This window comes from Somniosus microcephalus, chromosome 4 (assembly GCF_052327205.1).
Source record: "Somniosus microcephalus isolate GS21.2 chromosome 4, FLI_Smic_1.0, whole genome shotgun sequence".
Taxonomy (NCBI): Eukaryota; Metazoa; Chordata; class Chondrichthyes; order Squaliformes; family Somniosidae; genus Somniosus; species Somniosus microcephalus.
Genome location: NC_140990.1, coordinates 28,253,130 through 28,277,708, shown reverse-complemented (window position 1 = coordinate 28,277,708; position 24,579 = coordinate 28,253,130). Strand labels below are relative to the sequence as shown.

General features: G+C 46.8%; 1 protein-coding gene and 1 pseudogene across 1 annotated transcript; both read left to right on the top strand.

Moving 5' to 3' along the window:
- LOC147118468 (uncharacterized) overlaps positions 1–24,579 on the top strand; it is a 234,801-nt pseudogene that overhangs the window by 82,726 nt on the left and 127,496 nt on the right.
- LOC147118470 (uncharacterized) lies at positions 10,494–19,023 on the top strand. Its single transcript, XM_085987018.1, has 3 exons — positions 10,494–10,528; positions 18,000–18,570; positions 18,652–19,023. Exons 1-3 carry the CDS (start codon positions 10,494–10,496, stop codon positions 19,012–19,014), a joined length of 969 nt encoding a protein of 322 aa, XP_085843144.1. The 3' UTR covers positions 19,015–19,023.

The following is a 24,579-nucleotide window of genomic DNA, read 5'->3' as shown; positions in this document are numbered from 1 at the left end:
CTCAAAGACCCTGCTAAGAAAGCCCTATTCAGTCTGCACCTCACACCCAACCTGATGACTCCCAGTGATGCAGAGACACAGAGTGTCCACAGTGCCTGGTCTGCAATCAAGGCCTCCATAATCAGCACCTGTGAGGAGACGCTCGGTCACTCGACCAGGAAACACCAAGATTGGTTTGACAAGAATGACCAGGAGCTAATAAGCCGCAAGTGCAAGGTATTCCTGATCTGGAAACAGCAACACAACTCGAGAGTAAGAAAGCAGCTCTACAGATGCCTGAAAGCCGAGGTCCAACAAAAAACTCGCGACCTAAAGAACAGGTGGTGGGTGGAGAAAGTGCAGGAGATCCAGCAGCTAGCTGACAACCATGACATGCATGGATTCTTTAGCACAGTCAAGACCACCTACAGCCCAAGCACCCAAGGTCCTACCCCACTGCGGGCCAAGAATGGAGAGGTATTCATCAAGGACAGGGTGCGCAGTCAGTGCCCGCTGGAAGGAGCACTTCGAAGATCTCCTTAACCGAGATTCTGTCTTCGATGAGAGTGTCTTCAACTCCATCCCAGCCCGGCATGAGGTTGAAAAGGCCATCCGACAACTGAAGAACAACAAGACCTCAGGAGCAGATGGAATCCCTGCCGAGGCACTAAAGCATGGTGGAGAAGCACTACTGGCACGAATTCATGAACTCATTTCTCTTATCTGGAAGGAGGAGACCATCTTCAAGAAAGGTGACAAGTCCGATTGCGGTAATTACAGAGGAGTTTCCCTGCTGTCTGCCACAGGGAAAGTCATCGCAAGAATCCTCCTCAATCGCCTTCTCCCAGTGGCTGAAGAGCTACTCCCAGAGTCGCAATGCAGATTCCGCCCACTAAGGGGCACAATGGACATGATCTTCACTGCGTGCCAATTACAGGAGAAATACAGGGAACAGCACCAACCGCTGTACATGGCCTTCTTTGATCTCACAAAGGCCTTTGACACTGTCAACCATGGAGGATTATGGAGTGTCCTCAAATTCGGCTGCCCTCAAAAGTTTGTCACCACTCTCCACCTGCTTCACGACGACATGCAAGCCATGATCCTGACCAACGGTTCAGCCACAGACCCAATTCATGTACAGACCGGGGTCAAGCAAGGCTGTGTCATCGCACCAACGCTCTTCTCAATCTTCCATGCGGCAATGCTCCATCTCACCCTCAGTAAGCTCCCCGCTGGAGTGGAGCTAATTTACAGAACAAACGGGAAACTGTTCAACCTCCGTCGCCTCCAGTCCAGATCCAAGGTCGTCCCATCCTCTCTCGTCGAATTACAGTATGCAGACAACGCTTGCATCTGCGCACACTCGGAGGTTGAACTCCAAACCAAAGTCAACACCTTCACCGAAGCGTAAGAGGGCATGGGCCTTACACTAAACATTCGTAAGACAAAGGTCCTCTACCAACCTGCCCCCGCCACACACACTACATCCCCCTGATTATCAAAATCCATGACAAGACCTTGGACAAGGTGGACCACTTTCCATACCTCGGGAGCCTACTGTCAACAAGGGCAGACTTCGATGATGAAGTCCAACACCACCTTCAGTGTGCCAGTGCAGCCTTCGGTTGCCTGAAGAAGAGAGTTTTTGAAGACCTCAAACCCGGCACCAAGCTCATGATCTACAGAGCAGTAGTAATACCCGCCCTCCTGTATGCCTCAGAGACATGGACCATGTACAGCGGGCACCTCAAAGCACTGGAGAGGTACCACCAACGCTGCCTCCGCAAGATTCTGCAAATCCATTGGCAGGATAGGCGCACCAACGTCAATGTTCTCGCTCAGGCCAACATCCCCAGCATCAAAGCTTTGACCATGCTTGATCAGCTCCGATGGATGGGTCACATTGTCCGCATGCCCGATACGAGATTCCCAAAACAAGCGCTCTACTTGGAGCTCGAAAACGGCAAGAGAGCCCCAGGTGGGCAGAGGAAACGTTTCAAGGACATCCTCAAACCCTCCTTGAAAAAGTGCAACATCCTCACTGACACCTGGGAATCCCTGGCCCAAACCGCACAAAGTGGAGGAGAAACATCCGGGAAGGCGCCGAATACCTCGAGTCTCTTAGCTGGGAACAAGCGGAAGCCAAGCACAAGGAGCACACATCAACCCAAGCACCCCACCCACCCACCCCTTCAACCACCGTCTGCCCCACCTGTGACAGAGACTGTACGTCCCGCATTGGACTCATCAGTCACCTGAGAACTCATTTTTAATGTGGAAGCAAGTCATCCTCGGTTGCCTAAGAAGAAGAGGTAAAACTGCGATCTGTTCCTGACTGAAAGTGAAACAGGTTTAAGCTTCCAGTGTAAAAATGATTGGCAATTATTCTATGAAGATTTAAAGTGTTTGTGTGACAGTCCTGAGTCTACCATTGTAAGGCAGGTTAAAATATAAATTGTTTAAAGTCTGCATTAAAATAGCAGACGGAGGAGTTCACAGGAGCCTGTTAACTCCTGGTACAATTATACATAGAAATATAGAAACATAGAAGATAGGAGCAGGAGTAGGCCATTCGGCCCTTCTAGCCTGCTCCACCATTCAATGAGATCATGGCTGATCATCCAAACTCAGTACCCTGTCGCTGCCTTCTCCCCATATCCCTTGATCCCTTTAGCCTTAAGAAATATATCTAACTCTTCCTTGAATATACTTAATGAACTGGCCTGCACCAACCTCTGTGGCAGAGAATTCCACAGGTTCACCACTCTCTGGGTGAAGAAATTCCTCCTCATTTCAGTCCTAAATGGCTTACCCCTTATCCTTAGACTATGACCCCTGGTTCTGGACACCCCGGCCGTCGGAACATCCTTCCTGCATCCAGTCTGTCCAGGCCTGACAGAATTTTATAGGTTTCAATGAGATCCCCTCTCAATCTTCTAAACTCCAGTGAGTATAAGCCCAATCGACACAATCTCTCCTCATACGTCATTCCTGCCATCCCAGGTATCAGCCTGGTGAATCTTCGCTGCACACCTTCCATGGCAAGAACGTCCTTCCTCAGGTAAGGCGACCAAAACTGCACACAATACTCAAGGTGTGGTCTCAGCAAGGCCCTGTACAACTGCAGCAAGACATCCTTGTTCTTGTACTCGAACCCTCTTGCTACGAAGGCCAACATACCATTTGCCTTCTTAACCGCCTGCTGCACCTGCATGCTTACCTTCAGCGACTGGTGCACAAGAACACCCAGGTCTCTTTGCACTTCCCCTTCTCCCAATCTATTGCCATTCAAATAATAATCTGGCTTCCTGTTTTTGCCACCAAAGTGGATAACCTCACATTTATCCACATTATAGTGCATTTGCCATGTTTCTGCCCAATCACCCAACCTGTCCAAATCGTACTAGAGTTTCACGACATCCTCCTCACAGCATACCCTCCCACCCAGCTTTGTGTCGTCTGCAAATTTGGAGATATTACATCCAATTCCCTCGTCCAGATCGTTAATATATATTGTGAACAGCTGGGGTCCTAGGACCGATCCTTGCAGTACCCCACTAGTCAATGCCTGCCACTCGGAAAATGACACGTTTATTCCAACTCTTTGCTTTCTGTCCGCCAACCAGTTCTCTATCCAAGTCAATACTTTGCCCCCAATCCCACGTGCCTTAATTTTGCATGCTAGTCTCTTATGCGGGACCTTATCGAAAGCCTTCTGAAAGTCCAAATACACCACATCCACTGGTTCTCCCTTATCTATTTTACCAGTTACATCCTCAAAAAATTCCAGTAGATTAGTCAAGCATGATTTACCTTATGTAAATCCATGTTGACTTTGTCCGATCCAGTCACTGCTTTCCAAGTGCTCTGTTATTACATCTTTTATAATGGACTCTAGCATTTTCCCCACTACTGATGTCAAGCTTACCGGTCTATAATTCCCCGCCTTTTCTCTGCCACCTTTTTGAATAGTGGGGTAACATTAGCTACCCACCAATCCATGGGTACCATTCCAGAGTCTATCGAGTTCTGGAAGATGACCAGCATTGCATCTACTATTTCTAGGGCCACTTCCTTAAGTACCCTGGGGTGTAGATTATCAGGCCCTGGGGATTTATCAGCCTTCAGTCCCATCAATTTTCCTAACACCATTTCCCTACAAATACTGATTTCTTTCAGTTCCACACTTTCATCAGACCCTATGTTCCCCGGCATCTCTGGGAGGTTATTTGTGTCCTCCTTTGTGAAGACAGAACTAAAATATGTATTTAGTTGGTCAGCCATTTCTTTGTTCCCCGTTATAAATTCCCCCGATTCTGACTGCAAGGGACCTACGCTTGACTTCACCAATCTTTTTCTCTTCACATATCTATTAAAGCTTTTACAGTCAGTTTTTATGTTCCCTGAAAGCTTACTCTCATATTCTATTTCCCTTTCTTAATTATTCCCTTTGTCCTCCTTTGTTGAATCCTAAACTGCTCCCAATCCTCAGGATTATTGCTTTTTCTGGCCAATTTATATGCCCTCTCCTTGGACCTTATGCTATCCCTAATTTCCCTTGTTAGCCACGGTTGGGTCACCTTTTTTGTTTTATTTTTATGCCAAACTGGGATGAACAAATTCTGTAGTTCATCCATTCGGTCTTTGAATGTTTGCCATTGCCTATCCACCATCAACCCTTTGAGTAACATTCCCCAATCAATCCTACCCAACTCGCTCCTCAGACCATCATAGTTTCCTTTATTTAAATTGAGGACCCTAGTCTCCGAGTCAACTACTTCATTCTCCAGCTTAATGAAGAATTCGATCATATTATGATCGCTCTGACCCAAGGGGCCTCGTACAACAAGAGTGCTAATTAATCCTTTCTCAATCCATAATACCCAGTCTAAGATGGCCTGATCTCTGGTTGGTTCCTCGACATATTGGTCCAGGAAACCATCCCGTGAACACTCCAGGAATTCCTCCTCCACAGTATTGTTACTAATTTGGTTGGCCCAATCTATATGTAGATTAAAGTCACCCATGATGACTACTGTGCCCTTATTGCATGCTTCTTTAATTTCCCTTTTAATGCCATCCCCAACCTCCGCCTTACTGTTTGGAAGTCTATAAACCACTCCCACTAATGTTTTTTTCCCCTTAGTATTTCTCAATTCTACCCATACAGATTCCACCTCATCAGAGCTAATATCCTTCATTATAATTGTGTTAATCCCTTCTTTAACCAGTAATGCTACCCCACCTCCCATTCCTTTTTGCCTATCTTTCCTGAATATCGAATACCCCTGGATGTTGAGTTCCCAGTCCTGGCCTTCCTTGAGCCACGTTTCCGTAATCTCAACCAAATCATATTTGTTTACTTCTATTTGCGCAGCCAATTCATCCACCTTATTACAAATGCTCCTCGCATTAAGACACAAAGCCTTCAGGCTTGTTTTTTTAACACTCTTAGACCTATTAGAATTATTATTTACTGTGGCCATGTTTGATTTAAACCATTGATTTCTCTGACTGCCACTTTTGTTTTTCTCCTTCCTATTTTTTTGCTTTTATCCTTGTTTCCTTTTCCTCTGTCTCCCTGCTCAGGTTCCCAGGCCCCTGCTGTTTTAGTTTAAACCCTCCCCCACAGCACTAGCAAACACTCCCCCTAGGACATCGGTTCCAGCCCTGCCCAGGTGCAAACCGTCCAGTTTGAACTGGTCCCACCTCCCCCAGAACCAGTTCCAATGTCCCAGGAACTTGAATTCCTCCCCCTGGCACCATTCCTCTAGCCACGTATTCATCTGAAGTATCCTTCTATTTCTACTCTGACTAGCACGTGGCACTGGTAGCAATCCTGAGATTACTACCTTTGAGGTCCTGTTTTTTAATTTATCTCCTAACTCCCTATATTCCGCTTTTAGGACCTCATCCCGCTTTTTACCTATATCGTTGGCGCCTATATGCACCACGACAACTGGCTGTTCACCCTCCCCTTCCAAGATGTTCTGCAGCCGCTCTGAGACATCCTTGACCCTTGCACCAGGGAGGCAACACACCATCCTGGAGTCTCGTTTGCGGCCGCAGAAACGCCTATCTATTCCCCTTACAATTGAATCCCCTATTACTATAGCTCTGCCCCTCTTTTTCCTCCCATTCTGTGCAGCAGAGCCACCCCTGGTGCCAGGAAGTTGGCTGCTGCTGCCTTCCTCTGATAAGTCATCCTCCCCAACAGTACTCAAAGTGGTGTATCTGTTGGAGAGGGGGATGGCCACAGGGGACCCCTGCACTGCCTGCCTGCGCCTATTACTCTGCCTGTTGGTCACCCGTTCCCTTTCTTCCTGTCCAACCTCTACCTACGGTGTGTCCAACTCCGTAAATGTGCTATTCACGATGTCCTGAGCATCGTGAATGCTCCAGTATGTATCCAATCGCAGCTCCAGTGCCGCAATGCGGTCTGTCAGTAGCTGCAGCTGGATGTACTTCCTGCACATGTAGTTGTCAGGGACACAGGAAGTGTCCCTGAGTTCCCACATATCACAGGAGGAGCAGATCACGGGGCCCGGCTGTCCTGCCATGACCTACCCTTTAATTAATTGAATTTAAATTAAATCAATCAATCCCACTAATGACACTACAGTTAACTGGTTTACCAACAGTCCCTGCTACACTAGAGAGACCTTAGAAACTATAAACCAGAGTTAAAGTTTAAAAAAAGAGAGAAATACTCACCAACCAATCACTTACCTGCTTCCTGGTGATGTCGCACTTTGATTACTTTTTACCTCTCTCCCCTGCTGTTGAGTTGGTCGGGCCTCGCTGCTCACTCCACTCCCAGGTCAGCCGCTTGATCTCCAGATAAAGAAGGACCTGCAGCGTGTTTCCAGGAATTCCCTGGTTTATTGATGTGTGTGTGTTAGACACTAGAATTATGAAAAATATATGACCTGGAACATCCAAGGGGATGCGATCCCGACAGTTACTCTGGGATCACTCCCGCTGCGGAACTCCACCACTGACCCCGCAGAAGGTTGTAGGCTCAGGGAGTGGGGCCTCCAGGAGTGAAGTGTAAGGAAGCTGGGCTTCAGTATCCTGACAAATATATGGCGAGGAACCAGTGGAATCCTTACTGAGGAACCGTCTGGGGTTTTACCGGCCAGCGTAGGTCTTGGGGTGAATGATTCCTGACTCCCGGAACTGTCTTACATTGAACTCAGTTCAGAGCAAGGTGAGTGCAGTTTACAGGAGAATAGGGACAAATATTACTGACAATTGAGGGAGTCAAAAGCAGCCATTAGAGAAGCTCAGAGATCTTTTGGAAGATGGTGGTAATAATAGTAAAAGCTTTTCCAGCTATGTCAGGAGTCAGAAGACATAGTTACACAGAGTTACATAGAATTACAGAGTCTACAGCACAGGAACAGGCCATTCGGCCCAACTGGTCAATGCCGGTGTTTCTGCTCCACACGAGTCTCCTCCCACCACTCTTCATCTAACCCTATTAGCATATCCTTCTATTCCTTTCTCCCTCATGGGCTTATCTACCTTCCCCATGAATGTATCTGTGCTATTCACCTCAACTACTCCTTGTGGTAGCACGTTCCACATTCTTACCTCTCTTTGGGTAAAGAAGTTTCCCCTGAATTCCCCATTGGATTTATTAGAGACTGTGTTATATTTATCACCTGTAGTTTTGGACTCCCCACAAGTGGAAACATTTTCTCCAGGTCCACCCTATATAACTTTTTCATAATCTTAAAGACCTTTATCAGGTCACCCATCGGCCTCTTTATTCTAGAGAAAAGAGCCCCAGCCTGTTCAGCCTTTCCTGATAAGTATATCCTCTCAGTTCTGGGATCATCCTTGCAAAGCCTTTTTCCACCTTCTCCAGTGCCTCTATATCCTTTTTATAATATGGTGACCGGAACTGTTCACTGTACGCCAAGTGTGGTCTAACCAATGTCCTATACAGGTTTAACATAACTTTTCTGCTTTTCAATTCTATCCCTCTAGAAATGATCCCCAGTCCATTGTTTGCTCCTGTTATGGCCTCATTAACCTGTGTCACTACTTTTAGTAACAACAGAAAATGCTGGAAAAACTCAGCAGGTCAGGCAACATCCGTGGAGAGAAATTTCTCTCCACGGATGTTGCCTGACCTGCTGAGTTTTTCCAGCATTTTCTGTTGTTATTTCGGATTTCCAACATCTGCAGTATTTTGCTATCTCACTACTTTTAGTGATTTGTGTATCTGGACTCCGAGATCCCTTTGCTACTCTACCCCATTTAGACTCTTATTTTCCAAGTATTATGTGAACTCCTTATTCTTCCTACCAAAATGCACCAACTATCTTAAAATTAATTTGCCAATTACCCTCCCATTCTGCAAGCTTGTTAATGTCTTCTTGCATGTTGTCACAGTCTTCCTCAGTATTAACTCTACCTCCCAATTTGGTGTCATTGACAAATTTTGAATTTGTACCTCTGATTCCCGAGTCCAAATCGTTTCTGTCAATGGTGAACAACAGTGGCCCCAGCACCGATCGCTGTGGAACACTACTTCCCACCTTTTGCCACTCTTAACCCCTACTCTCTGTTTTCTGTTTTGTAACCAGCTTGCTATCCATAACAGTTTGTAAGATCTAGAAGATGACCAAGGTCAGGCCATGTGGAGTGAAGGGCTAAGCAGCAGAATGGATGGAAAGATGGCTACAGAACAGAAATCAGGATGGGTGGGGCCAATGGGAGGGTCACTCTGGCTGCCTGCCTCTCTCCCGTGGTCTTGTCCCTGCCCGGGTAGCCCTGGAGAGGGAGCAGGCGGTGTCCACCGGTTCACTTGATACCTTCCTCGACCGGTGGGCACCTTGGGTTAAAGAGGTGATAATCGATCCTCACAATCACATTGTGATGTAATTATTAATTGTGTGTGTGTCACAAATACATTTCTTCTATTTTGATACAAAAGTTCTACTAGACATGTTAAACTACTAGTTATTTAATCAGGGCTGCAGCTGCTGAAAGGTTGACTGTACTGAGGTTTGTGGCCAGAGCTGGCAGACGTGTTGTTCTGAAGTCTGATGTCTCACACCTGAAGAGTCTGTTTATGTCATGTTGTAATGAGCTTTTTCTGTTGCCTGGTGTCAGAAATAGAAATCAAAGGGAGATGATGCCCCACTCTGTTAATCAACTCTTTGACACATTTCCATGCATTTCCTTTCTTAATTTACAAAGATCACAACTCCATTAGTGAACAATGGATTGCCAGTCTGCCACTTTTTAGTGAGGCTTGAAAGGATTCGCTGTGAAGCTACACTTGGCCATCTGTCTGTGTGTCACTGTGTTTGGATTGTGTTAGACAACAGTCCTAATATCTCGCCTACATCCATTACAATTTTTGAAATGTTAGATTGTATTTGGAAGATGTTGAGTTTGAACCTTACAATTCTGAAATTGGGAGCTGTTAATGATTTCTGTTTTTCACATAACTGTATAGTGATGTAATCAGTCAAAGCAAATTAAAAGATGCTGCTATTTACTGAACACAACTGAATAATTCTACAAGGATGCTATCGCAGTCTTCCTCAGTATTAATTATACTCCCCAATTTTGTGTCATCAGCAAATTTTGAAATTGTACTTCTGATTCCCGAGTCCAAATTATTCATGTAAATGGTGAACAACAGTGGTCCCAGCACCGATCACCGTGGAACACCACTTCCCACCTTCCGCCCGTCTGAGTAAATACCTTGAAATCATCCCGTCTCCATTCCCGTGCCGACGGGATTGCTGTACCAGACGGGAGGGGCAACATTTGGGGACTCTCGATTCTCCACCAATTCCCATTCCCCTTCTTTCTGGTGGATAATGGAGGTGCCACTGTGTGTAACGTGCAAGTCAGTAAGAATATCAACAAGGATTAATCAGCACTTTCTAATTGGAGATGTTAATCAGTGGAAACTTTCAGGCACTGAATTGTAGATTTTGTACCAAAGATCAATTTAGGATTGAAGTAAAAGTTCATAATTTTATTGTAAAATAATTCAGGGACTCTCATCAGAAATTAAGGGGAAAGATCAGACAGCGTTTCTTAAACAATCACTGCAGCCCCGACAAGCCAATCAGCTATATATCCAGAATATTAAACTCCAGCCCAGTTATAGGGGTTATTAATATCAGCAGAAACAAACCCCAACTGTCAGAATGAACATGGTTCAGTCCTGGATGTGATTAAGAGCAGAATCCAATCCCTGCAGTTACATCTGAACTCGCTGGTGTGTCAGCAAGTTGGATGAATGATTAAATGCCTTCTCACACAAGGAGCAGGTGAACGGCCTCTCCCCAGTGTGAACTTGCTGGTGTGTCAGCAGTTTGGATGACTGATTAAATCCCTTCCCACACACTGAGCAGGTGAACGGCCTCTCCTCAGTGTGAACTTGCTGGTATGTTAGCAGGTGGGAAGACCGAGTGAACCCCTTCCCACACACGGAGCAAGTGAACAACTTCTCCCCAGTATGAACTCGCTGGTGTAGAATGAGGTTGGATGACTGCTTGAATCTCTTCCCACAGTGAGTGCAGCTGAATGGTCTCTCGTCAGTGTGAACTCGCTGATGTGTCTGGAGAATGCACAAGCGAGTGAATCCCTTCTCACACACGGAGCGGGTGAATGGCCTCTCCCCAGTGTGACTGCGTTGATGAGTTTCCAGCTCAGATGGGTAATTGAATCCCTTCCCACAATCCCCACATTTCCACAGTTTCTGCGTGGTGCGGGTGTCCTTGTGTCTTTTCAGGTTGGACAATCGGCTGAAGCCTCATCCACACACAGAACACGTGTCCAGTTTCTCCCCCCTGTGAATGGTGCGATGTTTTTTAAGGCTGTATAACTGGTTAAAGCTCTTTCCACAGTCAGTGCACTGGAACACTCTCACTCGGGTGTGTGTGTCTTGGTGCTTTTCCAGTCACACTGATGTTTGAAATCTTTTCCCACAGACAGAACAGACAAACATTTCTCCTTCCACATTCAAAGGCCGATGATATTCAGGTCCTGATGAATTGAGTGACTCTGTCAGATCTTGATGTGATGTTTGGTGTGAGTTTGCGGTGTGTAATTGCTGCCCTTCTCACAGCCTGTAAAGGAGTTTACAAAAGCCATCACTGTGAGTCCAGGATAGAAACTGACAAGATTCTCTCCTCCTGGTTCCTGGCCAAGGGGGCCGCGCATGCACCCTGCTGCCCCCTCAGCCTCTCAAGATGGCGGCCGTTACCCCGGGCCTGTCACCGGGAGAAAGCCCCACAGCTGCCGCCCCGCTCGGGACAAACGCCCGGCCCGGAGGCTCTTGTTCGGGGCCTGAGGCCCACCCCGGGTGTTTGTGAAGCGGATAATGTTGAGTGTTTTAATAATGGGGCCTGGGGCCGCACTCGGGGTGTGAGCGGCCCGCGTCCCCCCGGGGTTTACTTTTATTTATTTTTTTTGAGTCAAACATATTTATTTAAATATGGTAGTACTTGTTACAACTCATCAATTACATAATAAATCCATTACAACCATTAGCCGCAATTAAACAAAGCCTCAGAAAGAGAAACATAGAAGATAGGAGCAGGAGTAGGCCATTCGGTCCCTCGAGCCTGCTCCGCCATTCAATGAGATCATGGCTGATCATCCAAATTCAGAACCCTGTCCCTGCCTTCTCCCCATATCTCTTGATCCCTTTAGCCTTAAGAAATATATCCAACTCCTTCTTGAATATATTTAATGAATTGGCCTCTACTGCCTTCTGTGGTAGAGAATTCCACAGACTCACCACTCTCTGGGTGAAGAAATTCCTCCTCATCTCTGTCCTAAATGGCTTACCCCTTATCCTTAAACTGTGACCACTGGTTCTGGACTCCCCGGCCATCGGGAACATCCTTCCTGCATCCAGTCTGTCCAGTCCTGTTAGAATTTTATAAGTTTCAATGAGATCCCCTCTCATTCTTCTAAACTCCAGCGAGTACAAGCCCAATCGACTCAATCTCTCCTCATATGTCATTCCTGCCATCCCAGGTATCAGTCTGGTGAATCTCCGCTGAACTCCTTCCATGACAAAACATCCTTCCTCAGATAAGGCGACCAAAACTGCACACAATATTCAAGGTGTGGTCTCACCAAGGCCCTGTAGAACTGCAGCAAGACATCCTTGTTCTTGTACTTGAACCCTCTCGCTATGAAAGTCAACATACCATTTGCCTTATTAACCGCCAGCTGCACCTGCATGCTTACCTTCATCGACTGGTGCACAAGGACACCCAGGTCTCTTTGCACTTCCCCTTCTCCTAATCTATTGCCATTCAGATAATAATCTGCCTTCCTGTTTTTCCCACCAAAGTGGATAACCTTGCATTTATCCACATTATACTGCATCTGCCATGCTTCTGCCCAATCACCCAACCTGTCCAAATCATACTGGAATTTCTCGGCATTTTCCTCACAGCACACACACCCACCCAGCTTTGTGTCGTCTGCAAACATGGAGATATTACATCTAGTTCCCTCGTCTAGATCATTAATATATATTGTGAATAGCTGGGGTCCTATGACCAAGCCCTGCCGTACCCCACTAGTCACTGCCTGCCACTCAGCAAAAGAGCCGTTTATTCCAACTCTTTGCTTTGTCTGCGAACCAGTTCTTTATCCAAGTCAGTACCTTGCCCCCAATCCCATGTGCCTTAACTTTACACGCTAATCTCTTCTGCGGGACTTTATCGAAAGCTTTCTGAAAGTCCAAATACACCACATCCACTGGTTCTTCCTTATATATTCCACCAGTTACATCCTCAAAAAATTCCAGTAGATTAGTCAAGCATGATTTACCTTTTGTAAATCCATGTTGACTTTATCCGATCCTGCCACTGTTTTCCAAGTGCTCTGCTATTACATCTTTTATAATGGACTCTAGCATTTTCCCCACTACCGATGTCAGGCTTACTGGTGTATAATTCCCTGTTTTCTCTCTACCACCTTTTTTGAATAGTGGGGTAACATTAGCTACCCTCCAATCCATGGGAACTGTTCTGGAGTCTACCGAATTTTGGAAGATGACCAGCAATGCATCTACTATTTCTAGGGCCACTTCCTTAAGTACCCTAGGATGTAGATTATCAGGCCCTGGGGATTTATCGGCCTTCAATCCCATCAATTTCCCTAACACCATTTCCCTACAAATACTGATTTCTTTCAGTTCCTCCCTCTCCTGAGACATCTCTGGGAGGTTATTTGTGTCCTCCTTTGTGAAGACAGAACCAAAATATGTATTTAATTGGTCAGCCATTTCTTTGTTCCCCATTATAAATTCCCCTGATTCTGACTGCAAGGGACCTACGCTTGACTTCACCAATCTTTTTTTCTTCACATATCTATAAAAGTTTTTACAGTCAGTTTTTATGTTCCCTGCAAGCTTACTCTCATATTCTATTCTCCTCTTCTTAATTAATCCCTTTGTCCTCCTTTGCTGAATCCTAAACTGCTCCCAATCCTCAGGTTTACTGCTTTTTCTGCCCAATTTATGTGTCTTCTACTTGGATCTTATGCTATCCCTAATTTCCCTTGTTAGCCACGGTTGAGTCACCTTTTTTGATTTATTTTTATGCCAAACAGGGATGAACAAATTCTGTAGTTCATCCATGCGATCTTTGAATGTTTGCCATTGCCTATCCACCATCAACCCTTTGAGTAACGTTCCCCAATCAATCCTACCCAACTCGCACCTCATACCATCGTAGTTTCCTTTATTTAAATTCAGGACCCTAGTTTCTGAGTCAACTACTTCACTCTCCATCTTTATGAAGAATTCTATCATATTATGATCACTCCGACCCAAGGGGCCTCGCACAACAAGATTGCTAATTAATCCTTTCTCATTACATAATACCCAGTCTAAGATGGCCTGATCTCTAATTGGTTCCTCGACATATTGGTCCAGGAAACCATCTCGTATACTTTCCAGGAATTCCTCCTCCACAGTATTGTTACTAATTTGGTTAGCCCAATCTATTTGTAGATTAAAGTCACCCATGATAACTGCTGTGCCCTTATTGCACGCATCTCTAATTTCCCATTTAATGCCATCCCCAACCTCGGCATTACTGTTTGGGGGTCTGTATACAACTCCCACTAATGTTTTCTGACCCTTGGTATTTCTCAGCTCTACCCATACAGATTCCACATCATCAGAGCTAATATCCTTCCTTACTATTGTGTTAATCTCCTCTTTAACCAGCAATGCTACCCCACATCCTTTTCCTTTTTGCCTGTCTTTTCTGAATATTGAATACCCCTGGATGTTGAGTTCCCAGCCTTGGTCACCCTGGAGCCATGTTTCTGTAATCCCAATCATATCATATCCGTTTACCTCTATTTGCACAGCTAATTCATCCACCTTATTAGCTTTTAGGACCTCCGCCTGATTTTTACCTATATCGTTGGTACCTGTATGCACCACGACAACTGGCTGTTCACCCTCCCCCTCAAGAATGCTCTGCAGCCGCACCAAGACATCCTTGACCCTTGCACCAGGGAGGCAACATACCATCCTGCATCTCGTTTGCAGCCGCAGAAATGCCTATCTATTCCCCTTACAATAGAATCCCCTATCACTATAGCTCTCCTGCTCTTTTTCCTCCCGTCCTGTGCAGCAGAACCACCCACGGTGCCAGGAGGTTGGCTGCTGCTGCCTTCCCCCGATAAGCCATCTCCCTCAACAATATCCAAATTGGTATATCTGTTTGAGAGGGGGATGGCCACAGGGGACCCTTGCACTACCTGATTTGGCCTCAACTGGAGTATTGTGCCCAATTCTGGGCATTGCACTTTATGAAGGATGTGAAGGCCTTAGAGAGGGTGCAGAAAAGATTTACAAGAATCGTTCCAGGGATGAGGGTCTTCAGTTATGTGGATAGACTCGAGAAACCTTAGAGCAGAGAAGGTTGAGATGAGATTTGATAGAGATGTTCAAAATCATGAGGGTTCTGGACAGAGTAGATAGAGGGAAACTGATCCCATTGGCGGGAGGGTCGAGAACCAGAGGACACAGATTTAAGGTGATTGGCAGAAGAACCAAAGGCGACATGAAGAAAAACTTTTTTACACAGCGAGTGGTTAGGTTCTGGAATGCACTGCCTGAAAGGGTGGTGGAGGCAGATTCAATCGCGGCTTTCAAAAGGGAATTGGATAAGTAACTGAAGTAAAGAAATGTGCAGGGTTACAGGGAAAGGGTGGGGAGTGGGACTCGCTGAAGTGGTCTTGCAGAGAGCTGGCACGGGCTCGATGGGCTGAATGGCCTCCTTCTGTGCTGTAACCATTCTATGATTCTATAAAATATTAGAAAGTTTGTTCCACAGAAGCACGGGTTTTATCTGCTTTTATTGATGAATTTTAAAAGTCTCTATTAAAACCTGAGCCAGTGTGTTGTGAGACAAAGAGCCTTGTGTCCAATAAGGGGAATAAAGGCCCACAGCCTCCCCTGGCCCCGGGACCTGAACAAGGGACTGGAGAAACTCGCTGCCCTGCGGATCAGACAATCAGCCGCTGCTAGTCCCGCCCCTCGGGCTCTGCAATTGGTTGGAGGACCCGCTGCCGGCTCGCTCCCGTCAATCAGGCAGTGGGTCTGGGTCACGTGTCCCCGATGCGATCACATTCACCGTCCAACTGACGCCGCCAAGTCCGGGGCGGAGCGGAGAAAACTCAGTTTGTGTCACCGATCACGACTCTAACCGACACCAAGGCCTTTCCCGGAATGCCCCGCGCCGACACCGTCCAGCAGGGCCCGAGTGCGCAGGTGCAGCTCCGAGTGGGGGAGGGTGTTTGGTCTCCTCTGGGCATGCGCGGCTATTACCCTTGGTGACTGGGAGGGGTCGCTGTGCCGGACTCGGCCCAAACCGCCGGCCCGTGTGTGCATGCGCGGACTCTCGCTGTCCCCAGAAGGAGCAGGAGTGGCCATTCGGCCCCTCGAGCCTGCTCCACCATTCAATGAGATCATGGCTGATCATCGACCTCAACTCCATTCACCGGCCAGATCGCCACATCCCTTGATGTCCTTACTGGTCAGAAATCTATCGACTTCTGTTTTGAATATACCCAATGACTGAGCCTCCACAGCCCTCTGGGGTAGAGAATTCCAAAGATTCACCACCCTCTGTGTGAAGAAATTTCTTCTCATCTCAGTCCTGAATGGCCGACCCTTTATCCTGAGGCTGTGGCCCCTGGTTCTAGACTCCCCAGCCAAGGGAAACATTCTCCCAGCATCCATCCTATCAAGCCCTGTAATAATTCTGTATGCTTCAATGAGAACCCCTCTCATTCTTCTGAATTCAAGGGAATACAGGCCTAGTTTACTCAATCTCTTCTCATACGACAGTCCCGCCATTCCAGGAATCAATCTTGTGAACCTTCCTTGCACTCCCTCTGTGGCAAGTATATCCTTCCTTAGGTAAGGAGACCAAAATTGTACACAGTACTCCAGGTGTGGTCTCACCAAGGCCCTATATAATTGGAGTAAGACTTCTTTACTCCTGTACTCAAATCCTCTTGTAATGTCAATCAACCATCAGCTAGAAGAGGTCGCTGGTGAGACCAGTGAAGAAAGAAAGACTTGCATTTATATAGCGCCTTTCACCCAAAGTGTTTTACAGCCAATGAAGTACTTTTGACGTGTAGTCACTGTTGTAATGTAGGAAACACAGCAGTGAATTAGTGCACAGCAAGCTCCCACGAACAGCAATGTGATAATGACCAGATAATCTATCTTTTTATGTTGATTGAGAGATAAACATTGGCTAGGAGACTGGGGATAACTGCCCTGCTCTTTCTCACATTACAACAGTGACTACTTCATTGTAGTACTTCATTGGCTGTAAAGCACTTCAAGACATCTGGTGGTCATGAAAGCACTATATAAATGCAAGTCTTTCTTTCTTGAAATTGTGCCATGGGATCTTTTACATCCACCTGAGAGAGCAGACAGGACAGGACGTCTCATCCGAAAGACGGCACCTCCGACAGTGCCGCACTCCCTCAGCACTGCACTGGAGCGTCAGCCTAGATTTTTGTGCTCAAATCTCTGGAGTGGAACTTGAACCTACAATTTTCTGACTCAGAGGCAAGAGTGCTACCAACTGAGTTACTGCTGACACTAAAGAACAAGTAGTTCTGACGACAGGTCATCGACCTGAAACGTTTACTCTGTTTCTCTCTCCACAGATGCTGCCTGACCTGCTGAGTATTTCCAGCATTTTCTGTTTTCATTAAAGAAACGAGGGAGTCATTGCTGACAGGAAGAATGTTGGGTCGCCTGCACATGCGTACCTCCCTGGCGGCTGAGGCAAAACAGCGACTCGCCCCCCACCTGAGCCACGCACGCATACCAGATGTTGCGGCATCGCATGTGCGCCCGATGTTCCAACCGCGGAGTTTTGTGCACTGAGCATGTGCATTGCGGACCGATCGGGACGGGCGATTGTGGAGCAGGAGGGAGAGCGCGGGGGCCATGAGGTGCATGCGCGAGACTCAGAGTCAACAGAGCGCTTTCTGGAGCACGAGGGCTTGTGGGTATTACAGCCGCCATTACTGCTGATCCTTTCAACCAACCTGTGCAGCAGCTGGGGCCTGAAAATCAGCTTCACTGCCCCTAGGGTTGGAAAGAGGAAAATTAAGACAAAGTTTGTCCCTGATCCTTTTCTGATCTCAATTTACAGGGTTATAGAAGTGGAGCAGTTACAGGCGGGAAGCTCAGACCAAACATCACGTCAAAATCTGACAGAGTCACTTGATTCATCCGGACCTGAATATCATCGGCCTTTGCACATGGAAGGAGAAAGCAGCGATCGCAGCAATGACAAACCGCACACGTGTTCGGTGTGTGGACGCGGATACAGCCGATTGCCTTACCTGGTGAGACATGTGCACCGTCACACCGGGGAGAAACTGGGTAAAGGTGGGGACGGCGGGAAGGGATTCAGTTCCCTGTCAGCATTGGAAGTTCAATGGCGCAGTCGCACCAGGGACAGTCCGTTCACCTGCTCCGTGTGTGGAAAGGGATTTGTTCGTTCATCCCACCTGCAAACACATCAGCGGGTTCACACTGGAGAGAGACCATTTCAGTGTTCTGACTGTGGGAAGAGCTTTAAAAGCCCCGGGGAGCTGAAGGGACACCAGCGAGTTCACGCTGATGAGAGACCATTTCAGTGTTCTGACTGTGGGAAGAGCTTTAAAAGCCCCGGGGAACTGAAGCGACACCAGCTTGTTCACACTGATGAGAGACCATTTCAATGTTCTGAGTGTGGGAAGAGCTTTAAAAGCCCCGGGGAACTGAAGCAACATCAGCAAGTTCACACTGATGCGAGACCGTTTAACTGTCCTGACTGTGGTAAGAGCTTTAAAAGCCCCCGGGAGCTGAAGGGGCACCAGCTTCTTCACACTGCGGAGAGGCCATTTATCTGCTCCGTGTGTGGGAAGGGATTTGCTCGGTCATCCACCCTGCTGGTACACCAGCGAGTTCACACTGACGAGAGACCATTCATCTGCTCCGTGTGTGGGAAGGGATTCGCTCAGCACTCCAACCTGCTGGTACACCAGCGAGTTCACACTGACGAGTGACCCTTTAAAAGTTCTGAGTGTGGGAAGAGTTTTTAAAGCCCCCGGGAGCTCAATCAACACCAGCGAGTTCACACTGCAGAGAGGCTGTTCACCTGCTCCATGTGTGGGAAGGGATTCACTCATTCATCCACCCTGCAGACACACCAGCTTGTTCACACTGATGAGAGACCCTTTAAATGTTCTGAGTGTGGGAAGAGTTTTAAAAGCCCCCGGGAGCTCAAGCAACACCAGCGAGTTCACACTGGGGAGAGACCGTTCACCTGCTCCATGTGTGGGAAGGGATTCACTGTGCCATCCAAACTGCAGACACGCCAGCTTGTTCACACTGATGAGAGACCTTTTAAATGTTCTGACTGTGGGAAGAGCTTTAAAAACTCTAAGATCCTTAAGAGACACCAGCGTGTTCACACTGATCATAGAATCTAACAGCACAGAAGGAGGTGATTCGGCCCAACGTCTCTGTGACGGCTCTTTGAAAGAGCTGTCCAATTTAGTCCCAAACCCCAGCTTTATCCCCAGAACTCTGCAAACTAGTCCTCTTCAAGTACATGTCCAATTACTGTTTGAAAGTTCCTGTGGAACCTGTTAGTGTGCCAGTCAGTTCCTTCAGTAACCCCTAGATGGCACCTTCACTGGTTGGTTTTCCTTTGTTAATTGTTACTAGTTTCTCCTGTGTTTATTCTTTAACTGCCTTTTATCTGGTTTATTGGTTTCACCTGTTTTTGCTTGTATTTAAGTTCTGTGGTTTCTTCCCTCTGTGCTCAGTCCTGATAAGAGAGTCAGTCTTGACAAGGTGCTCAGTCTTGACAAGGTGCTCAGTCTTGACAAGCCGGTTACCAGTGGTAACTTGTCTTGAGCTCAGTCTTGACAAGCCGGTTGCCCTGTGGTAGCTTGCCTTGACAAGCCGGTTGCCTAGGGGTAGCTTGTCTTGGGCTAAGTCTTGACAAGCCGTTTGCCTTAGTGGTTGCTTGTCTTGAGCTCCTATGTCTATAACTGTTTATCTGTGTTATGTTTTTGCTTGTATTTAAGTTCTGTGGTTCTTCCCTTTGTTCTCGGTCTTGACAAGGTGCTGACAAGTTGCTCAGTCTTGATAAGGTGCTCAGTATGGACAAGCCGGTTGCCCTGTGGTAGCTTGTCTTCAGCTCAGTCTTGACAAGCCGGTTGCCTCATGGTAGCTTGTCTTGAGTTTCTATCTTGACTAGCCGTTTGCCTATGTGGTAGCTTGTCTTGAGCTCTTATGTTCGTACTGTTTACCTGTGTGATTCTAGTAAAGTATTGTTATTTAAGACTGCATATCTGCTTCTCGCCTCATCTGTCTGCACTTGGGTCCAGAACCAGCCTCGCTCTGACAGTACGGCCCCGTGTCTACACGGCGCCCTGACACCACCCTGACAGAACCTGATTCCAGCATCCTTTCATATGGTGCGTTCCAGATCTTAACAACCCTCTGTGTGAAAACAATTCTCCTCATTTCCCCTCTAGTTCTTTTAGCAACTATTTTAAACCTGTGACCTTTGGTTACCGACACACTTGCCAGAGTGAACAGTTCCTCCCTACTTGCTCGATCAAAACCCCTCATCATTTTGAACACCTCTATTAGGTCTCCTCTTAACCTTCTCTGCTCTAAGGGGAACAATCCCAGCTTCTCCAATCTCTCCACATAACTGAAGTCCCTCATGCATGGTACCATCCTGGTCAACCTCCTCTGTACCCTCTCCAAGGCCTTGACATCCTTCCTAAAGTGTGGTGCCCAGAACTGTACTGAAGAATCCAGCTGAGGCCAAAACCCTGCAGCTGTACAAAACCCTGGTTAGACAACACCTGGAGTACTGTGAACAGTTCTGGGCATCACACCTTAGGAAGGATATATTGGCCTTGGAGGGAGTGCAGCGTAGGTTTACCAGAATGATACCCGGACTTCAAGGGTTAAGTTACGGGGAGAGATTACACAAATTAGAGTTGTATTCCCTAGAATTTAGAAGGTTAAGGTGTGATCTGATCAAAGTTTTCAGGATATTAAGGGGAACAGATAGGGTAGATAGAGAGAAACTATTTCTGCTGGTTGGGGATTCTAGTACTGGGGGCATAGTCTAAAAATTATAGCCAGACCTTTCAGGAGTGAAACTAGGAAACACTTCTACACACAAAGGGTGCTGGAAGTTTGGAACTCTCTTCCGCAAACGGCAATTGATGCGAGATCAATTGTTAATTTTAAATCTGAGATTGATAGGTTTTTGTTACCCAAAGGTATTAAGGGATATGGGCCGAAGGCGGGTGTATGGAGTTAGGTCGCAGATCAGCCATGATCTCATTGAATGGTGGAACAGGCTCGAGGGGCTGAATGGCCTCCTCCTGTCCTATGTTCCTAACTAGTGATTTGTAAAGGTTTAGTGTAACTTCCTTGTTTTTGTATTGAATGGCCCTATTTACAAAGCCAAGTATCCCATACGCTTTCTGAACCGCCTCACCAACTTGCTGCGGCACTTTCAAAGATTTGTGAATATGGACCCCCAGGTCCCTCTGCTCTTGCACCCCCTCAAAATAGTCCCATTTAGATTATACGGCCTCTCCCTGTTGTTTCTCCCAAAGTGCATCATTTCACACTTATCCTCATTTAATTTCATCTGCCTTGTGTCTGCTCATTTCACAGTCTGTCTCTGTCCTTCTGAAGTCTGCTACTGCTATGCTCACTATTTACTATGTTGCCAAGTTTTGTATCACCCGTAAACTTCGATATTTTACACCTATGCCCAAGGCCAGGTCAGTTATATATAACAAGAAAAGCAATGGTCCTAATCCCGACCCCTGGGGGACCCCACTGCATACTTCCCTCCAGTCAGAAAAACATCCCTCAGCACTGCTCACTGCCTCCTCTCCCTTAGCCAACTATATACCCAAATTGCCATCATCCCTTTATTTCCCTGTGCTTCTATTCCCCGAGTAAGTCTCTTATGTGGTACTTTATCAAATGCCTTTTGAAAGTCCATATATACAACATCTGCTGCACTACCTTCATCAACCCTCTGTTACTTCATCAAATAACTCAATCAGGTTAGTCAGACACGATTTACCTTTAACAAATCCATACTGGCTGCCCCTTATTAACCCATGCTTCTCCAAGTGAGAATTAATTTTGTCCTTGACAATGGTCTCCAGTCGTTCACCCATCACTGACATTAGACTGATTGGCCTGTAGTTACCAGGTTTATCCCTCTCCCCTTTTTTAAACAGGGTGTAACATTTGCAATCCTCCAGTCCTCTGGCACCCCTCCCATATATCTGAGGGAGATTGAAAGATTGTGGTCAGAGCTTCTGTTGTTTCCACCCTAGCTTCCCTCGGCAATCTAGGATGCATCGCATCTGGACCAGGTGACTTGTTAACTTTGAGTGATGACAACCTATTTAGCACCTCCTTTCTATCCATTTTTATCCAATTTATCTACTCCCCCTTCCTCTACTGCGACATTAACTTCATCCTCTTCTTTTGTGGAGACAGATGCTAAGTACTCATTCAGTACCTCAGCCACGCCCTCTGCCTCCATATAATGAGCTCCTATTTGGTCCCTAATCGGCCCCACAATTCTTTTAACTATCCTTTTACTTTTCATATGTTTATAAAAGATTTTTGGGTTCCCTTTTACATTACCCACTAATCTTTTCTCGTATTCTCTCCCTTGTGCCAGCTGCGGCTCAGTGGGTAGCACACTTGCCTCTGAGTCAGAAGGTTGTGGGTTCTAGTCACACTCCAGGGACTTGAGCACATAAAGCTAGGCTGACACTCCAGTGCAGTGCTGAGGAAATGCTGCACTGTCGAAGGTGCTGTCTTTCTGATGAGACTTTAAACTGAGATCCCGTCTGCTCTCTCAGGTGGATGTAAAAGATCCCATGGCACTATTTTGAAGAAGAGTAGGGGAGTTATCCCCGGTGTCCTGGCCAATATTTATCCCTCAGCCAACATAACAAAAACAGATTACCTGGTTATTATCACATTGCTGTTGGTGGGAGCTTGCTGAGCACAAATTGGCTGCCGTGTTTCCCACATTACAACAGTGATTACACTCCAAAAGTACTTCATTGGCTGTAAAGAGCTTTGAGACATCCGGTGGTCGTGAAAGGCGCTATATAAATGCAAGTCTTTCTTTCATCGATCCTTTTTCAATTTCCCCCACTCTCTGTATTCTCCTGGTTTTTGACTGTATTCTGTACCTGACATTTGTTGTAAACCTCCTTTTTCTGTTTTATTCTAACCTCTACATCCTTTGTCATCGGGAGCTCGAGCTTTGGACGCCCCATCTTTCCTCCTGATGGGAATATGCTTGGTTTGTACCTGGTGTCAAATTTTGTTTTATAATGTTCCCGTGAAGCGCGTTGGGACATTTTACTACATTAAAGATGTTATATAAATACAAGTTGTTGTTACTGTCTGAAACTAACAAATTCCTCAGAGGAAAATAACAGCATTTTTACTCCCAAATATTAAATATTTTGTTCCACGAAGTTTATCTGCTTTTATTTGTGAATTTAAAAAGTCTGTATTAAAACCTCAGCCAGTGTGTTGTGAGACAAAGAGCCTTGTGTCCAATAAGGGGAATAAAGGCCAACAGCCTCCCCTGGCCCCAGGCCCCGAACAAGGAACTGGAGAAACTCGCTGCCCTGCGGATCAGACAATCAGCCGGCGCTAGTCCCGCCCTTCGGGCTCCCCGATTGGTTGGAAGACCCGCCGCCGGCTCGCTCCTCCAGCCCCGCCCCCCTCACTCCCTATTGGTCCGGAGCTCCCGTCAATTACCCGAGCAGTGTGAGCTGAGCATGCGCGGACCCTGGCAGCAGCCGCAGACACATCAGGTGAGAGAGCTCAGGGAGTGGGTTCATGAACCCTGGGGGAGGCTGTGAGATTCTCAGCAGCTCAGCTCTGCTCGGCTCGGTGCTGTGTGAACGGGCTGCTCCACACCCCGGCTGCTCACGGGGAATGCCAGTGCGGAGGGCCCAGTGCAGGAGGCCCAGCACGGAGGACCCCAAGCGGGGGGCCTAGGGCGGAGCGGCTGGTTGACAGAAGCGGAGTCGGGAGATGTTGTGGGTGAGCATGCTGCACGGTTTCTAAAGGTGAAGAACGGTCTCCGGCCTGAATGAGTTCTAGTGGCCCCATCTGTGCTCCATTTGGTGGCAGCTGTGAGGCTTTTTCTCGGTGATGGGGGCCGGTTTGTGCACCGCCATTTTGGTGCAGGAAAGACAGACTGTTTCCATCTATAGTATGGTGCTTGAGCGGCCATAAGATGGGAAAAGAGAACGGGATAAAGGTGAAAAAGGAAGTAAAAAGGCAAAACAAGGTATATCGGCAAGGAATAATGAATGTCTTGATGGCTGGGTCCTGTGAGTGATAACAGCAAGAAGAAGGGAATTTGAGTCCTCGTTTATCTCTTTTACGGGATTTGCGAAAGTGGTCGTCTTCTTTTCTATGGAAAGGTTGAAGACTGTGGACAAGGATTATGACATTATATGGTTGGATAACATCAAGTGAAGACGAGGAGTTATTAGAGTGCCAATAGGACTGGCGTTGAACTGGTATTGTTTTGTTGAAGAAGTTTCGGGTTCTGGTTCAAAGTAGTTTACTTGAAGTTTTAAGTGATTTTTGATATGGTTGTGGGATTTTCTATATTATGGTGTTATTTAGTGTTAAAGCCTTCCTTAATTGAACGAACAAACGCTCTAGTGAACGCACGCATGTGGATACAAATATATGCACGCACACACGGATACACAATGGAACTTATGTTCGACCAAATGAAGGGCCCGCTCTCCAGGATGGGGGTCACTCGGTGAGCATGAGGCCTGCCGGATGGATGAACGAACGCACGGATGCACACAGGTAGACAAATGGCACACATGCACGCAGTCATGCACAATGGAATTTACGCTTGAGCGAATGAACGAACGAACGGGGGAATGAATGACTGAATGATTGAGCGATGCCAGTAGGACTGGCGTATACGGGTT